General features: G+C 44.7%; 1 protein-coding gene across 5 annotated transcripts in view; it reads right to left on the reverse strand.

The window, feature by feature from the left end:
- The window catches only part of LOC124042157 (activin receptor type-1-like), a 34425-nt gene that overhangs the window by 1156 nt on the left and 13796 nt on the right, over window positions 1–19473 (reverse strand). For 4 of the 5 annotated variants that reach the window (XM_046360573.1, XM_046360550.1, XM_046360558.1 and 1 more), the window contains exons 2-11: window positions 17255–17325; window positions 15784–16038; window positions 15203–15466; window positions 14031–14291; window positions 7745–7950; window positions 5976–6075; window positions 3225–3371; window positions 2705–2980; window positions 1635–1832; window positions 475–605 (exon numbers count right to left, since the gene is read on the reverse strand). In XM_046360573.1, the coding sequence (XP_046216529.1) occupies window positions 475–605; window positions 1635–1832; window positions 2705–2980; window positions 3225–3371; window positions 5976–6075; window positions 7745–7950; window positions 14031–14291; window positions 15203–15466; window positions 15784–16038; window positions 17255–17318 (1902 nt within the window). In that variant the 5' untranslated portion in view covers window positions 17319–17325. Of the gene's footprint in view, window positions 1–474; window positions 606–1634; window positions 1833–2704; window positions 2981–3224; window positions 3372–5975; window positions 6076–7744; window positions 7951–14030; window positions 14292–15202; window positions 15467–15783; window positions 16039–17254; window positions 17328–19473 lie in introns of all 5 variants that reach the window. The other variant, XM_046360582.1, reaches the window with a different exon arrangement.

The raw sequence follows: 19473 nt of genomic DNA on the forward strand, positions 1-19473 counted from the left end.
AGAAAAACTGAGCAAATCTATTAAGAGTCCCACTCCACTTGTTTCTGAGTCTTTTCCCCATTTAAAAATGTCCTGAATATGTAAGTACAGTAATTTGCACAACAAAACAATACATTGGGCAAATTACTATTTTTAAGCCTCAACTGCGAAAGTCTATAGTTCTGCAAAGGGTAAAGCAATTATTCTTAAACACTAGAATTAAGCACAAAAGATTTTAACTGCCCAGCAGACCGTATTATGCATTCAATGATCCTGAGAAATGAGGTGGGTGGCTGACAGGCTGTTTTCAAAGACTCAAGTGAACTAAACGTCTGATGAAGCCGGACAACCTAGCAGGCAGTGCTGAATTCTGCACGGCTTCTAAATTGACACATTTGGAGCAGCTCCTATTCTCCATGACAACATATTAGCTGGTTCCCCCTCCACCAGTAAACATTTAACTCAGATCGCCTCGTCTGGTCTCGGTGTACTCACTGGGTCTGAGAACCATCTGTTGGGGATGTTGGGTCTCTGCTGGTCCACACACACAACCTTCTTCATGTCTTCAAAGCTGGGGTCACTGGGCACCACATCGTGGAAGGGAGGTTTGTAGTCCTCTACAATGCCTACACAGAGTATGGGGGTAAATACACAACACAAATGTCCATAAGACGACACAATCATCAGCATGACAATTTAAAGTAAAGTGACATAAAAAGTGTCAAACACAATACGTGAGGTAGCACAGGAAATGGCTCATTTCCTAACAAAAAGGGGATTTGTTTTGATAGTTGCTCTCACCTGCTACTGTGTACCAGGTGGAAAGTCATGTGGAAAGTAAGATTGCGGTGTCCTGCATTAAGCAATACCCTGTGTGTGGCTGTCAGCCAGGTTCAACTATAAATAACCACAAAGTCATTTAAAATGGGGAGTGGAGAAAGCCGGATCCATTTCAGATAAGACGCCAGCTCCCTTTAGCACCAGACTAGACCACAAACGCATGGAGAGATTTGTGTCCGTCACTCCTCTAAAGTCACATTGTCTCATTGATGAAATGAGTGACTGACTAAGTCTCAGCCCAAGTATGGATTTGAATTATTGGCTCGTTCTGCCAACGGTCGATGTAACTTGGTGCTTTTAACAAAGTGATATATGGCAGTTATGCCATCAGATTGCTGAAGACTTTCTGCGAAAATAACACTTCCTCTAAAGTGGTGAAATCAATCTTTAAAAAGCCAGCTGGACAGTAAATTATGTTGGACATATTTTTATAGGATTTTACTACACCCTGACAGGGGCATCAGAGAATATTCCAAGAAAAGCACATGTGTAGACAGACAGGCAGTTAACATACAGTACATATACCTAAAGCAACTGTATGATGCAACTACTCTAGGAAAGATGTTTACCATGCTTTGTCATATTGTTCTAAATGCATGACATTCTAGGAGTTGTCTTTTTTTTATCCTACATTTTTTTAAATGGATACCTTGTATAGTTGCTGCACTGTTCGAGAGGAAAGCTTGAAATGAATGATGGAATTGCACCGTGTACACAACGCCGTATTCTGTGCATATGACAAATCGACGTGGGTTGGACGGAGTGGGGAGTGAGAGAGGGAACAGAAGAAACCATGGACCATGGATCGTACAGACCGTTGCTGACCGTCCTCCTGGCGATCTCCCACAGGACCAGGCCAAAGGCCCAGATGTCCACTCTCTTGAAGGACTCAAAGCAGTCCGTCTGGATGGAGTCGTCCAGGACCTCTGGGGCCATGTAGCGTTTCGTGCCCACTTTAGGGTTGTTGCCCACGTCTAACTCGTTTGTGTCTTGGAAATGCATCACAGCGAGACCTGGGACAGAAAAACAGACTTCCGTTAGGATATCCTATCTACATCAAACATTTTCTAAATAATTCAAATACAAAACAAAAAAAGAGCAAAATTATTTAAGAGGATTTTTTTTTTAAGTGTTAAGTAAATAACCCAAATTCATTTATCCAAAGATGAGAACACTGCCCTCTGGTGGATTTGAAAATAGCAACAGTAAAACAAGCTGATAGTTTAGGACTGTTGTCAAAAACAACCCTATTTTTCCATCAAATAACAAAAAAGCATCTTGATCGTGAGCAAAAACATCATAACATTCCATAAACAACCTAACAGCAGTGACGGCTGTGGCCGCAGTAGTAGTCTCAATTAGTAGTAGTCTCAATTAGTAGCAGTAGATTGCGTGTGCAGCAGTGACAGTAGTAGTCTCAATTAGTAGCAGTAGATTGCGTGTGCAGCAGTGACGGCTGTGGCCGCAGTAGTAGTCTCAATTAGTAGCAGTAGATTGCGTGTGCCACCTGAAATAGCTCACACTTATCTTTTGCACAGAGAACATTGGAAGTATGCGACATGGTGCACAAGAGTACCCCTTAATGCATTTTTGGTTAAGATTTAAAAGAGCCACCGGCTCTGCTGTTCTTCATCTAACGAGCAACAAACATGGAGGGAAATGGGTTGGCGTGTTCAGTGGCATAGCCCACTGTAAAATCATTCCAACAACAAACAGAGCCTGACATCCTCTCCACCCACAGACGAAATGGACAACATGCCCTGTTATTTATTTTTATCACAATACATAATATGGACACGATAACAGAAAACGGTCATGTAAACAACACATGTTGAATGAAAGCTCATAATATTTATGCTTCCTGTCCGGAACACTGTGTTCTTACCCAGGTCGGCGATGCAGCACTGGCCGTTCTTGTTGACAAGTATGTTTTTGCTCTTGAGGTCCCGGTGGGCGATGGCCGGCTTTCCCTGGGTGCCGAAGATCTCCACATGGAGGTGTGCCAGGCCGCTGGCGATGGACAAGGCCATGCGCAGACAGCTGGCTGTGTCCAGGGTGCTCAGCTGCAGGTAGTCGTACAGGGAGCCCATCTCGTGGAAGTGTGTGATCAGCCACAGCTGGGTGCTCGAGTTTCGGGAAGTCATGTCCGAAGCGATGAAGCCTGCAGTCAAAGAGACAGACACAGAGCTGTTCGAACTCAAGGAAAGGTCTTCAAAATCAATAAGACAGACATTTTGTCACTAAGATGGAACACTAAAACACTGCCGGACAGAAATAATTCACTCCTAAGTCATATGTTCCTTTAGTCTCCCAATGACATCGATGCATAACTAAGTGAAAAGTGGAAGTTTGGATTTGTCCCATGGAGAACAGCTCCTGTCCAGAACATGGCTGGAGGTACATACCCAGGATGTTCTGGTGCCTCAGCAGCACTGTGTTGTAGATCTCAGTCTCTCTGAACCAGGACTTCTCATCTCTGGAGGAGAAGATCTTCACAGCCACACTCTCCCCCTGCCACTGGCCCCGCCACACCTCACCATAGCGCCCCTTACCTATAATAGGGAGAAGGAAAAAGGGAAAAAAAGATTAGAGCAAAGCAGACATTGTGTACGTCTGAAATTTCACCATATTCTTAATATTTGTTCACTACTTTTGACCAGAGTCGTATGGGCCCTGGTTAAAAGTAGTGTACTATATAGGGAATAGGGTGCCATATCATACAGCCATTTTTAGTGAATTACTGAAAATGCGATTCATCAAATACAGTGGGAAAATAGAGCCTCTGACAGAAATAAACCCAATGTTCATTTCCAATGCAAATATCAGATAATTATTATTTTTTTATTTCACCTTTATTTAACCAGGTAGGCTAGTTGAGAACAAGTTCTCATTTACAACTGCGACCTGGCCAAGATAAAGCATAGCAATGTGAACAGACAACACAGAGTTACACATGGAGTAAACAATAAACAAGTCAATAACACAGTAGAAAAAAAAGAGTCTATATACATTGTGTGCAAAAGGCCTGAGGAGGTAGGCGAATAATTACAATTTAGCAGATTAACCCTGGAGTGATAAATGATCAGATGATGATGTGCAGGTAGAGCTACAGGTGTGCAAGAGCAGAAAAGTAAATAAATAAAAACAGTAGGGGGATGGGGCAGGTAAATTGGGTGCCCTATTTACCAATGGACTATGTACAGCTGCAGCGATCGGTTAGCTGCTCAGGTAGCAGATGTTTAAAGTCAGTCTATTATGTAAAAATTATTAATTCTTTGTAAAAAAAAAATGTCTTTTGAGAGTTTCACTGATTTTAAATGTATTTTATAAAGGCAGTGTTATACAAAATTCTAGACCAAGTTAATGGAACACAGTACAATTTCATGTTGGTCATGCTACTCAACCTTGACCTTCTGCATAAAGTAAATAAATAACACTACAGGTACCGTAACTGCCCAAATAAAGGAAACACTTCAGTAAATTAGAGATATAAAGTATATTGAAAGCAGGTGCTTCCACACAGTGGTGGTTCCTGAGTTAATTAAGCAATTAACCCATCATTAATCCCATCATGCTTAAGGTCATGTATAATAAAAACGCCCAGTTGCCCATTATTTTGGCTACCCCGACTAGAAGAGATCTCAGTGATGTTTAAAGGGGTGGTCTCAAAAGAGCATTTCATTATTATTATTTTTTATCTAGGCATGGTAGCATGGTCAGTTAAGAACAAATTCTTATTTACAATGGACCGCCGACCCAGGCCAAACCCAGACGACGCTGGGCCAAATTGTGCACCGCCCTATGGGACTGCCAATCACGGCCGGATGTGATGCAACCTGGATTGAGGTTTAAAGTGTGTGTGTCTAAGTCACCATATCTCAACCCAATTGAACACTGATGGGAGATTCTGGAGCGGCGCCTGAGAAAGCGTTTTCCACCACAATCAACAAAACACAAAATTATGGAATTTCTAGTGGAAGAATGATGTCGCATCCCTCCAATAGAGTTCCAGACACCTGTAGAATCTATGCGAAGGTACATTGAAGCTGTTCTGATGGATTGTGGTGGACCAACACCCTATTTGGGGCAGAAGGTAGCCTAGAGGGCCAGTAACCGAAAGGCTGCTAGATCGAATCCCCGAGCTGACAAGGTCTGCCCCTGAACAAGGCAGTTAACCCACTGTTCCTAGGCCGGTTAAATAGGGTTAAAGGTTAAATAAATAAAAACAATTAAGACAATATGTAGGTGTTTCCTTTATTTTGGTAGTTACCTGTATAGCCCCATTTGACATGAAATGAAACGTGTTTTTCTTGTGTGTAAAAAAAAATAAAAAATGTGCCCTCCTTTGCTCCCCAATTTCGTGATATCCAATTGTTAGTAGTAGTAACTTGTCTCATCGCTACAACTCCCGTAAGGGCTCGGGAGAGACGAATGTTGAAAGTCATGCGTCCTCCGATACACGACCCAACCAAGCCGCACTGCTTCTTAACACAGAGCGCATCCAACCCGGAAGTCAGCCGCACCAATGTGTCGGAGGAAACACCGTGCACCTGACAACCATAGTTTGCGTGCACTGTGCCCTAGCCCGCCACAGGAGTCGCTGGTGCGCGATGAGACAAGGATACCCCTACCAGCCAAACCCTCCCTAACCCGGACGACGCTAGGCCAATTGTGCGTCGCCCCACGGACTTCCCGGTCGCAGCCGGTTGCGACAGAGCCTGGGCGCGAACCCAGAGTCTATGGTGGCACAACCACTGTGCCACCCAGGAGGCCCCTTAAATGAAACATGTTTGTTAAAAATATTTTTGTTGGCAGTTTATCCTCGACTAGGCCCACAAATCAAATGTGTGCAATGTTGGTTTAGGGAGTTGTGTTACATTGGCCATCTGGCCATGTTTCAGACTGAACTCTAGGAAAACTAAGAGAAATATTAAGAGACACTACTGGGAAAAAAACTAACTCTTCTAAGAAATCTCTCAGGGTCAGAGAACAGCAGTGGCTCTGTTTTGCAACACAAATCTCTGTTCCAACAGTGCTACACTTTAAGAGGTCTTTCATTTTTTTGGGGAAAAAACATTTACTCCAAAACCTGCACTGACGCTAAACGTACACCGTAGCCACTGAACAAAGAGATCAGGCTCTGATTGGATACTGACCCACACACTCGTTGAGTGTGATTTGTCGGGCGACAGTTCTCTGAACGAGGAAGGGGAGTCCGGAGCCGCTTCCCGACGTACACGAGTGGTCTAGCAAATCCTACGAGAGAGAAGAGGGACAGACAAAATAAATGAACTGCAACCAGAGGAATATGACCGGCCTGTACTCTCTCTAGATGAAGGTGGCCCAGCCCTCAACACAGCAGAGCATCTGGGATTCAGTTAATACGGCTGGCCTCCTTCCTTATGATGTGGCCCACGTTGGAGAGGCTGAGTGAAATGGTTAATGATTAGTGCTCAGACTCCAAATGCTGGCTATCTAGCTGTCAGTCTGTGCGCATGACCAGACTGACTCACAGATAGACATTCTGAAGAGTTAGTCAGTCAGGCAGTCTGGCCACCCTGGAGCAGCAGAGGGCCCTCTGGGTAAACAACAGCAGTCCCTGGTGATTAGTGAACTGAGGGGGCTGAGAGATTTGATCTAATCCCAGCCCCAGACTCCAAAACAGACGCAATGCTGCTAAGCCTTTTATTTTTTAACTCCTCTCCATGCATCTGCAGGGCATCATGGCTGACACAAGGGGGTAGTGTTCCACAACTCCATCAAACACGCCTGAGAAAAACAGAGGACTAAAATGGAAAAACTAAAAAGATAGATGCCACATGCATAAAACACACGCTGTGTACAATTTGGGAAAGGAGACAAATACTAAATAGAAGCCTTAAAACCAATGACAACACATTTTGTCGTAGTTAAAGTCCCTGTTTAGTGGGAGGGCAGATCTGGGCTGTTCTGTTGAAGGGGGGAATTCAGCCACAGCATTACAACAATAACCACATTTTTAGGCATCCAGGGCGGAGGTGTTTTAGGGAAATGTGTTTCTTTTTTACTGTCACCATGGTTTATAATAACTTTTATCTGGGTTGCTGCCAAGCACTTTTTAATTATACTGAAACAAAAAAAACATTACGCAGCAGCATATTTGGGGTTTACACTGCCAAGTGCTCTGATGGGCTTTGAAAAATATATAGAAATAGATCCAAAATCAGCAATTCCTCTAGCGCACCTCAGCCCATCAGTGTTATCAGTGAGACTAGTCTCCCCAATGGAAACATTCGGCCTGTTTCAGGTTTTCCTTAAAGTTTTTAATTAAAAAAAAATAGATGGGATTGGTCTGAGTCTTCAGGTGGGTAGATTGCTGAAGTTAATCAAAAAAATGCTGATTAGAGATGCTAAGCTCAAAGCATTATTTCACTAGAGTAGCCAACATACTTGCAAACAAAGCGGGCCATTTTGTTGAAATCATGTGTATCTGTGCTCTGGTAAAACAATGCGCATATTCTCCATCACAGTGGTGGAACAAATTCTTTCATTCCCAATTCCCAGGACAGGAATGTAATCCTGACAGGGTTGATATAGGTCTACTACATTAACACAGAGTGCATGACTACCTAGCACACATTCAGACACAAAATGGTCTTCGGGCTCAACATAATGACATGGTTTGAGAGTGTATAAATGGCGTTCAGAACTGGACTGCATGGATTGGAAACATACTATCCACAGCTCCCCAACGAGCCCAGGCCTGGCATGCTCTTATTGTAGGGTAGCAATGTCCCAGAATTCCCTGGCTTTCCAGAAATCCTGGTTAGAAGAAGCCCGGAAACAGGAGGGAATAAGCAGGTAATCCAACCAGGATTTCCGGGAAATCTGGTAATTTTAGGAAAGTGACCAGAATTTGCAACCCTAATGACCATGTCTTACTCACCGCCAGTGTGCTCTCCCCCACATTGGAGGCGATGAGGCCGTCTATGGTGCCGTACTCAGCTTCCCGGGCCGTCAGCCTCTCCATCTGGTTCTGGTGGATGCGTCTGAACACCAGGATGGCGATGCCAGAGAGGACGACCAGCACGATGACCGGAGCCACGATGACGATGGCCAGTGTCGTCAAGCTGTAGTTGGGCAGGTTGCTTGCTACGAGGATGAGAAAGAGGTTTAGGTTTATTTGAACATCCTGGTACGTATTGTATGTAGAAACATAAATAAAATGCGATGTCATACAATATATAAAAACGCATTCAAAAAGATATGATCTGCCTAAATATATGGGAAACAGACAAGGAAGAGGGTGTTTTTTGTTGTTGTCCCTGCACTATTGTCCAAGTCAGAGACAATTAAGCAATAAGGCACGAGGGGGTTTGGTATATGGCCAAGAGCTGTTCTTGAGCACGACAACGCGGAGTGCCTGAATTACAAGCCTTCAGCCGTGATATATTTGCCATATACCACAAACTCCCGAGGTGCCTTATTGCGATTATAAACTGATTACCAATATAATTAGAGCAGTAAAAATACATGTTTTGTCATACCCGTGGTATACGGTGTGATATACCACAGCTGTCAGCCAATCAGCATTCAGGGCTCAAACCACCCAGTTTATTATAAAGTATATGTCACATCAAGCCAGAACCAGATGAAGACAAAATCAAATCTCCAGCAACATAATCGCCTTTAAACACGAACCACATTCAATCCAGTACAGTGTTTGGACAACGAATTTGAAATCTGCAGTACAACCAAGTTCCTCCTCCGTTCAGCTTAGCCAGGTGCCCAGCTGCCCCGGGGGATCAAAACACAGCGTTTACTAAAGCCCTAAGCTTTGGGAGGCATCATTCAAGGAGAGGCGATGATAATTAGGCATGTTAAAGAACACGTTCTCTCCCTCCTCCCCCGTCCGCCTGCCTGCTCTGCCTGGACCAAACAGACTGAGGAACCTGGCTCCAGGGTTGAGGGGGAGGCCAAGGTAAGAGCACACTGCAGCATATATCCACGGGTGGGATAGGCCACACATCAACAGGCTGCACCATCACCATGCCTGGAGATCTGACTACCACACACTCCAGGGAGAAAAAAAAACTGCCTAGCCCTCAGCACAGACAATGCTCCCTCTTTTCTCCCATGCATACTGAACTCTTTCTCCTTCTCATAGCACTCTTGGGGAGTGGAATTCAATGAAGTTCAACAAGTTCAGAATAGACAGTATAGAAAACAACAGATTTTAGACCAAAATGATGGCAGTGTCAATGTCTCGATGTTTTCTACTGTTCTTGTTAACGCAGAAACGTAATTTTTGGTAGATGCTAAGATCTTCGTGTGTTGTGTGTTTAACAAAAACAGGGACTAACTTCAAAGAAATAGATATTTAGGAAATAATTCATTTTTATACATACCTAGCATACTTTTTCATTTTTTTTTTACTGTGGATAGGAGAGGAGAGTAAGTTTTAGAGAACAGAGCTATACATTTCATTCAGGCCGTGTTCCAAATGACCCCCTATTCCCTGGTCAAAAGTAGTGCAATGTAGGGTATAGGGTGCCAATTGGGACGCAGACACAGTGTCCTCTCCTTTCCCAGGGGGCTCCGCTCTACACTGCCTTACAGGTCTGTGTCAGGCCGAGCAAACAATCTCAGAGAGGACATAGGAGGAAGTAGACCGTGACTAAACACAATTCTAACGTTTGTCTCTTTTTTTCAGGCTGTCCCCTCCTCTGCTGTGGAGGTGCTCGGGGTGTAACCGCCACACAAGCCTGAAAAGCAGACCAACAGAGGACCATGCAGCAAACGACTATGGCAGACAATTTCATGCACCGCAGCATCGCGTCCTCGCTGGAGAATGGCCAAGTGGACACAATCAATAGAGCACCTGCCTCTTCACGTCAGTCAACCGATCACAGACAGCAGATCACTAGGAGTATATGGCCCAAAAGTGTGTTTTCTTCTTGGCAGTAATTCTAATCAAATGTTATTGGTCACACACATATTTAGCAGATGTTGTGGGTGTAGTGAAATGCTTGTGTTCCTAGCTCCAACAGTGTAGTAGAATCTAACAATTCACAGCAATACACACAAATCTAAAAGTATTACAAATGGAAACAAATAAGTAAATATTAGATCGAGCAATGTCAGAGTGGCATTAACTAAAATACAGTAGAATAGAATACAGTATATACATATGAGATGGGTAAAGCAATACGTAAACATTACTAAAGGGACGAGGGTTCCATTATTAAACTGGCCAGTGATTCCATGTCTATTTATATAGGGCAGCAGCCTCCAAGGTACAGGGATGACTAGCTGGGTGGTAGCCGGCTAGTGATGGCTATTTAACAGTGATATCCTTGAGATGTAAGCTGTTTTTCAGTCTCTCGGTCCCAGCTTTGATGCACCTGTACTGACCTCACCTTCTGGATGATAGCAGGGTGATCAGCCCGTGGCTCGGGTGGTTGATGTCCTTGATTATCTTTTTGGCCTTCCTGTGACATCGGGTGCTGTAGATGTCGCAGAGGGCAGGCTGTGTGCCCCCGGTGACCGCACCACCCTCTGGAGAGCCCTGCGGTTGCGGGTGGTGCAGTTGCTGTACCAGACAGTGATACAGCCCGACAGGATGCTCTCAATGGTGCATCTAAACCTTTCTGAGGGTCTTAAGGGCCAAGCCACATTTCTTCATCCTCCTGAGGTTGAAGAGGCACTGTTGCGCCTTCTTCACCACACTGTCTGTGTGGGTGGACCGTTTCAGATTGTCAGTGATGTGTATGCCGAGGAACTTGAAGCTTTCCACCTTCTCTACTGCGGTCCCGTTGATGTGGATAGGGGCCTCACACTGGGGCCTCACAAGGGTGTGTGCTCAGCCCCTCCTGTACGCCCTGTTCACCCTGTTGTACGCCCTAGCTCCCTCTGCTGTTTCCTGAAGTCGACAATCAGCTCCTTTGTTTTGTTGACGTTGAGGGATAGGTTATTTTCCTGTCCCCGCTCCACCAGGGCCCTCACCTCCTCCCTGTAGGCGGTCTCGTCATTGTTGGTAATCAGGCCTATTACTGTTGTGTCGTCTGCAAACTTGATGATTGAGTTGGATGCGTGCGTGGCCACGCAGTCGTGGGTGAATATGGCGTACAGGAGGGGGCTTACCACGCACCCTTGTGAGGCCCCAGTGTTGAAGATCAGCGAAGTGGAGATGTTGTTTCCTAGCTTCCTGACGGGCCGCTCCCCAGGTAGTGAAGTCCAGGACCTAGTTGCACACGGTGGGGTTCAGACCTAGGGCCCCGAGCTTAATGATGAGCTTGGAGGGTACTATGGTGTTGAAGGCTGAGGTATAGTCAATGAACAGCATTCTGAAGTTGGTATTCCTCTTGTCCAGATGGGACAGGGCAGTATGCAGTGCAATGGTGATTGCAACGTATGTGGATCTATTGGGGCAGTAAGCAAATTGAAGTGGGTCTAGGGTGTCAGACAAGGTAGAGGTGATATGATCCTTAACTCAAATCACTTCACAATGACAGAAGTGAGTGCTACGCGGTGATAGTCATTTTGTTCAGTTTCAAGTGCCCCCACCAAAACTGACAGACCAGGCAAGGAGGACATTAATCACAGAGGCAACAAACAGACATAAGATAACCCTGAAGGAGCTGCAAAGCTCCACAGAGGAGATTTGAGAATCTGTCCATAGGACTTAAGCTGTACATGCCACAGAGCTGGGCTTTACGGAAGAGTGGCAAGAAAAAAGCCATTGCCTAAAGAAGAAAATAAGCAAACACGTTTGGTGTTTGCCAAAAAGGAATTTGGGAGACTCCCCAAACATATGGAAGAAGGTACTCTGGTCAGATGATGCTAAATTTGAGCTTTTTGGCAATCAAGGAAAATGCTATGTCTGGCGCAAACCCAACACCTCATCACCCTGAGATGTGTTTCCATCAGCAGGGACTGGGAAACTAGTCAGAATTGAAGGAATGATGGATGGCGCTAAATACAGGGAAAGTCTTGAGGGGAACCCGTTTCAGCCTTCCAGAGAGTTGAGACTGGGACGGAGGTTCACCTTCCAGCAGGACAATGACCCTAAGTATACTGCTAAAGCAACACTAGAATTGTTTATTAAGGGGAAACTTTTACATGTCTTGGAATGGCCTAGTCAAGTTCTGCCTTGAGGAATGGGCAAAAATGCCAATGGCTAGATGTGCCAAGCTTATAGAGACATACCCCAAGAGACTTGCAGCTGTAATTGCGGCAAAAGGTGGCTCTACAAAGTATCGACTTTGGCGGGGTGAATAGTTATGCACGCTCAAGTTTTTTTTTTGGTCTTAATTCTTGTTTGTTTCATAATAATACATATTTTGTATCTTCAAAGTGATAGTCATATTGTAAATCAAATGAAACAACCCCCCCCCGAAAATCTATTTTCATTCCAGGTAGTAACGCAACAAAATAGGAAAAACGCCAAGGGGGTGAATACTTCTGCAAGCCACTGTACCTTTGCTTTCTTGGGTACAGGAACGATGGTGGACATCGTGAAGCAAGTGGGGACAGCAGACGGGGAAAGGGAGAGAATGAATATGTCCGGCCAGCTGGTCTGCGCATGCTCTGAGGACGCGGCTACGGATGTCGTCTGGGCCAGCAGCCTTGCGAGGGTTAACGCGCCTAAAATGTCTTACTCACGCTGGCCTTATACAGGTTCAAAATAGCAGATATGGACACGGACATGCACCTAAACTGGAACGCAGTGGCTGTAAAGTAACATGCTATACATGACGTCAGAGCTCAAGGTCTCGCTTCACAGCGCAGTATGGGTTTTGATTGACAGCAGTTCTGAACTTGAACACCACCCGCGACAAGATGTTTCCCCCCCATAACCTGCTGCTAAATGGGCAACTTTTGCAAATGTTTTGTTTTCTGAGTAAGGGAAATGCTGCAAATAAAAGAGGACTAGATGTATTTTGTAAGATGAGACGTTGAGGATTATAATAATTACCCGCTTTGATGTCATATAAGCAAGACAAACAGCCGTTAGTCCAAAAGTGCACTTCACACTTCCATATCACACAACTCATGTAATATACCGTGTGAACATTTACAATCACTATGTTTGATGTACAGTTACAAGATGGCGTCATACCCTGGGTGGTTCTGAATAGAATGTAGCCTATGTTTGACGTATTGTGAAGAAATCTGGCAGGGAACAGGCATCTGAATGCAGTCTACTCTATTTCACACCACAGGAAGGTCTTGAGGGGAGGACGGCTCGTAATAATGTCCGGAACGGCGCAAATGGAATGGCATCAAACACATGGAAACCATGTGTTTGATTCATTTGATACCATTCCACTGATTCCTCTCCAGTCAGTACCCCCGAACCCATCCTCCCCAATTAAAGGTGCCACCAACCTCCTATGATCCGCACCAAAATGACAATCTACTCTGAATTGCCTTTTGAAAACTATGATTATATTTTGTAATTTAGCTAGGGATGTTGACAATAGAACAAGTTTTCAAATCATGCCCACCCGACCAGGCTGCAATTTATAAATGGACTGTTCTTTGGAACGTGTAAACAACAGTAATTATGTAGAGGCGGGGATGCAGGGCTGTGTTCCAAAGAAAACTACAAGTCTGCTTGCTATAGTTCCTCAACAGCACAGCTAGGCGAGCTCAAAATAGCACCTTATCGTTGAAGGCTCTTCTTTGGGTAATAAAAAAGTGCAATGAAATCACGTAGGAACTGTGCACATTTTGGAGATGTGTGGGGCCACTTGGAGACACCAGTTAGATGTCTCACTCAAATCCTTAACATTTTTATTTATTTAATGGTTTATGCACCTACACCAAATTGTCCAATGTTATCATGATACTGAACGTATCCAGAGTATTTTCAGGTTTCGATATCAACAAACACGGTGAAAAGTACAGTAACTAAAATTACCATAAAATCCAGTGTAATGTTTGGATTTAGTCATTTGTCCGATTAAAGATGAAAACAAAACAGTTAGTCTAATCATTTCCCCATAATCTACAAACGGTTCCCCTTTGATTGCTACCATGGTTATGCATATGCTTTCCATATTTCTTCTGTAAGAAACAATGAAATGTAGCCCTATGCAAGGGGTGTAAGTGGTGAATTAATAACCTTGGTTTTAATGCAAATATGCACCATACAGATGCATATGAATGAATGTGCACCATTGTGTGTGTCCCAAATACGGTGCCAAGTAGCCAGTGCATTGACTTACCGATAACAGGCAGCTCCACAGTGATGTTCATGTTACACAGGTGGCCCTGGCAGCACTCCACGATCTGGTCGCGGGAGGGCGGCGTCTTGCAGGTCATTCTGCTCTGCTCGTACACCTTGAAGCAGCCCTTCTGGTAGACCAGGGCTCCGTCGCTGACTGTCAGACTGGAGAAACAGTGCTGGCCCATGCAGCGCTGCCCGGTGGCACACGACCGCCCCTTGCACACGCACTCGTGCTCGCCGGCAGACTTCACTTTCTCCTCTGGACAGGAAACAGAATAGATAATTATTGCTCATGGAGTAGGGTGATGCTAGAGCTGCCCTGGTCAACTGGAAGTGCTGTTATTGTGAAGTGCAAACATCTAGCACTGGCACTGCAGGATTTGAGTCCCCTGGCGGCGTAGTGTGATACTGATGGTAGGCTTTGTTACTTTGGTCCCAGCTCTCTGCAGGTCATTCACTAGGTCCCCCTGTGTGGGTCTGGGATTTTTGCTCACTGTTTTTGTGATCATTTTGACCCCACTGGGTGAGATCTTGCGTGGAGCCCCAGATCGATCGAGGGAGATTATCAGTGGTCTTTTATGTCTTCCATTTCCTAATCATTGCTTCCGCAGTTGATTTCTTCAAACCAAGCTGCTTACCTATTGCAGATTCAGTCTTCCCAGCCTGATGCAGGTCTACAATTGTGTTTCTGGTGTCCTTTGACAGCTCTTTGGTCATGGCCATAGTGGAGTTTGGAGTGTGACTATTTGAGGTTGTGGACAGGTGTCTTTTATACTGATAACAAGTTCAAACAGGTGCCATTAATACAGGTAACAAGTGAAGGACAGAGGAGCCTCTTAAAGAAGTTACAGGTCTGTGAGAGCCAGAAATACAAATACTTGTTTTCCACCATAATTTGCAAATAAATTCATTAAAAATCCTACAATGTGATTTTCTGGATTTTTTTTCTCTCATTTTGTTTGTCATAGTTGAAGTGTACCTATGATGAAAATTACAGGCCTCTCATTTTTTTAAGTGGGAGAACTTGCACAATTGGTGGCTGACTATACTTTTTTGCCCCACTGTATTTATGTATAAAAACTACAATAAGTGAGAGACAAAGCTTCAAGTGAGGGCAAGATTAGGAAAAATTATTGAAATTATTTCAGTGAAAACAGGGTAGTGCATTACCTTTTGCTGGTGCTTCCACGGTGACGTTCATGTTACACAGGTGCCCCTGGCAACACTTGAATATGTGGCTGGGAGAGGGAGGGTTGGCGCAGGTGGCTCTCCCCTGGTCGTCATCCTGAAGGCAGCCCTTCTGGTGACCCACATACCCGTCACTGATCTTCACTGAGGAGAAACACCGCTGGCCTGTACAGCGCTCGCTGCCCTCACATGACCGTCCCTCACACACACACTCATCGTCTTGCAAGGCAGGTGCCACTTCCTCATCTGTTCAATAAGAGAGACCAGACAAATCCATGAAACCTTTTAATTCTCATTCATTTAAACAAATATAACGACTCTTTAGGTAGTTTTGTTTATGGAAGCATTTCACTAATGTACCCAAATGGCCTACACGCAAATGAAAAACTAAATGTAAATGTGTTATTAACTAAATCATTGTGCAAAGTGGTGATGTGCTGCCTAGGTAGGTAGATATATGATGTGGTAATGTGAGTGACTCAGCATGCTGATATTGCTTAGCCTACATTGAGGGAGGGATAAAAGCATGAGTGTAATGATTTCAATGAAAACAATGCGGTCACCTCTCTCTGGGTCTGCCACTGTGACGTTCATGTTACAAAGGTCGCCATGGCAGCACTCCACAGTCAAGTTATGGGACGGGGGACTTCCGCAGCTTATGGACCCTTCGCCACGCCCCACAATACACCCCTTCCGTCGGAAGAACGTGGCGTTCTGGATGGAGACGGCCGAGAAGCACTGCTGGCCAATACAACGGTCTCCGCTGTCGCATGATGGCCCGTCGCAAACACACTCAAAGTCGCTCACGCTGCCCTTATCTGCACAGTCATTAGACCAGACAGACATTTTTAGTATTCTCCATTTCAAACTCAAACAAAATCACAACACATACTGATGGACAGAAATGAAAAGAAACACATTTAAACACCAAAGGCATAAAATATGCAGACATTCGGCATTGTTAAAACTTCTTCGGGATCGGTGTCCCTTCAGCGGGACGATTGAGCTAACGTAGGCTAATATGATTAGCATGAGTTTGTCAGTAACAAGAACATTTCCCAGGACATAGACATATCTGATATTGGCAGAAATGTTTAATTCTTGTTAATCTAACTACACTGTCAACTGTACAGTAGCTGTTACATTGAAATAATACCATGCTATTGTTTGAGGAGTGCAAAAGTTTGAACATGAAGTTTTTTTTTGCACATTTGGGCCGTCTTGATACAACATTTTGAACAGAAATGCAATGGTTCATTGGATTAGTCTAAAACTTTGCACATGTACTGCTGCCATCCAGTGGCCAAAATGTAAATTGCACCTGGGCTGGTATAATACATTATGGTCTTTCACTTGCATTTCAAAGATGGTAATTTTTTTTACAAAATATTTTTTTTCTTTCTATTATCTTTTACCAGATCTATTGTGTTATATTCTCCTACATTACTTTCACATTTCCACAAACTTCAAAGTGTTTCCTTTCAAATGGTAACAAGAATATGCATGTCCTTGCTACTGGCAGTTAGATTTGGGTATGTCATTTTAGGCGGAAATTGGAAAAAAAGGGTACGGATCCTTAAGAGGATTTATTCATGTGTGAATATTATGGTCATGTTAGTGCAGGAGATTTGCTATGTGCTATAACCTCCCTCGTTCTAATAATGAGTGTGTCATCATTTAGCTGCTACACTATAGTAGGCAATGCAGAATAATAAGTATCCCCAGCCAGCCAGCCAACCCGTGACAGTGAGAAATCCTCAGTTCTCCCAGAGCCAGTCTGCGAGCCTGTCGCTGCAGTTGTTAAAAAAAATGCTGCGAGACAGCGGGGGGGGGGGGGGGGAGACAAAGCACGCCCTTGACAGAAAAATGTAAACTCACTACGCAGATTCGAAGCCGTGTACTTGGCCGAATGTATGGGGAATGGTACCGAATGCGTGTAATCTCTGAAGCAGCTACCTAACGTACCGAAAACTATTTATTTGTGAGAATAAACAGGGTTTTATTTTTGTTTAAGGAAAGGTGTGAAATTCTTACCTTCCACACTGGAAGAGGGTAAAACCAGAAGTATGAAGACCAGAATAAACATGTCATCTAACATCGTAGACCTGGAAGAGACAGAAGTTGTGATTAGACGACCAGATGACACTGGAATGACGTGTTCATAAACATGGACATTCAAAATAGCTTACAATTTAGAAAGACAAGATACATACATTAATTTGTGTCACATCATTTGACAAATCAGCATCTATGTACATGCCTTTGCTATGTTCACTAAAATGATTTCAAGTCACTTGCTGTGACAGGATAAAAGGATGGAAAGAGGGGGGATGCACCATCCTAATGGCATTTTTACTCAAAGAGAAAGACCTTTCCTTGTTTTCAATAAAGAGTCAACACCAACTTTAAAATGCTCAAGTAAAGTGGGTCTCATGCCTTCCTGTTGTCCTGGCAACAAGGTGTTGAGTGGCAAGCAATAGGGAGACTGGTGCGCTCCTATTGGCTGAGCTGTAGAGAGAGCGAGAGAGACAGCCTTCTTGACAGCAAGGGGAGCAGACAGACGCGGCAGGAGAACGAGGAGGACCGGAGAAGGGCACAGCAGGGAGCACCAACGTGGGAGCCCAAATAGAAAGATTTCAAATGAGGAGGCTGGGTCTTTAAAACCTTCTATATATGTGTCTTTAGGCACATCGACATACATGTACATTGATGTCTGCTCGATTTCGGCTGTGATCCGTCTGATTCAAGCAGAGCCCACCGCACTCTACAGCAACACATCAGCACTCCATTAAAACAGGATGCATGTTGTACAAATCTATTCCTGTACCAATTCCACACCGATAAGACTTGATGCGGGAGGATATATCCCTCCAATCCCGCCACCTTTTCCCCATGCAGCGTGTTTATGACATACTAAGCCCGGGCTGATCGTTATCTTGGCAGTGTGTGTCTGCCCACTGATAAATATCCCAGTGGTGTATTCCCAGAGCCTTTGTGCCCGCTCCCAGACATAAATGTTAGCATTACCCCAACACCGCCTGTATGGCCCGGCTCACACAGACCACATGCTGCTCCTTTAATCAGAGCACAAAACAGAGGCAGCCACTGAGAGATAATCAGGGGCTCTGTGCAGAGTGGGGACAGGAGGACCGAGGGGGGCACCGATGTATGGCCAGGGGGCAACGAGAGGGCAGAGGGACAGGGGGGGGGGCTGAGGAGGAATGGAGGGTGGCAGATGGATAGGGGGCCGCACAATTAACGAGGACAGGGCACAGACTGGCAAGTGAGGACAATGAGGGGCTAGCTCAGTTCAGGTGGACAGCATAATTTGGTTAGGGTCTGGTTAAGGTCGCTAAATTACGGTAACTTGCAACAACATATAGGGATGCATAGCATGACACAGATCTCCTCAACACCCTGATACAGAATGCTGTCCTCCAGGCACCTAATATCCATCCCTGACAAATCAATATATCACCTCAATTAACCTCAGCCACTTCATCTGCTCAATCACTAGCCTTCAAAAAACAAAACAAAATGTTTTTAAAAATATTTAAAAATCACTGACAGTCTGCAGTCTGCCTTCATACAAAGACGAGAATGCGACCACATTCTTTTTGTTTGAGGATAGTCTAACTTTTGCAGCATATCAAAAAGGCAAAAACCCGATCGCCATCTTACGAGGACAGCGAGCAGCAATGCCTGTGTTGAATAACAAACCGGGTCGTGCAAGGCAGACTGATCTGATGCAGTATTTGTGTTGAGGGATTAACATGTGCTCCTCCTGATATTGGAGACCTCAGAGTAGGTCCTCTGAGAGAGAGATAGAGAGAGAGATAGAGAGAGAAACAAGGCCAGCAGCATCTGCAGAACACGTTGCGCGAAGCATAGAGAGGTAGGTTTTTCCCCAGAGTTGTGTGCCTGTGCTGGGCTGTGATTATGCTCCCTCTGTCCCCGCATATTGAATTCTCTGGCAGTCCCCTGGCTGCAGTGAGTTCACAGAGCTGACATCCTGACAGGGGGTGTGCCGCATCACCCCTTCAACAACCCCCCCCCCTCCTCCCCCAGTCTCAGGGAGGGAGGTCAGGCAGTTCTCGTGGGTTGCCATTTTCTGTGAATCTTGGGCTAGTATCTAGTATCACTGTAATTCAGTCAGCCAAGGGAAGGATGAAAACATAAGAGGGAGATCAAATACCGATCGACCACTAAAGTACATAAGCAGAGAGGATTGGAAGGCGTGGTGTTGGCAGTGG

This window comes from Oncorhynchus gorbuscha, linkage group LG01, assembly GCF_021184085.1.
Source record: "Oncorhynchus gorbuscha isolate QuinsamMale2020 ecotype Even-year linkage group LG01, OgorEven_v1.0, whole genome shotgun sequence".
Taxonomy (NCBI): Eukaryota; Metazoa; Chordata; class Actinopteri; order Salmoniformes; family Salmonidae; genus Oncorhynchus; species Oncorhynchus gorbuscha.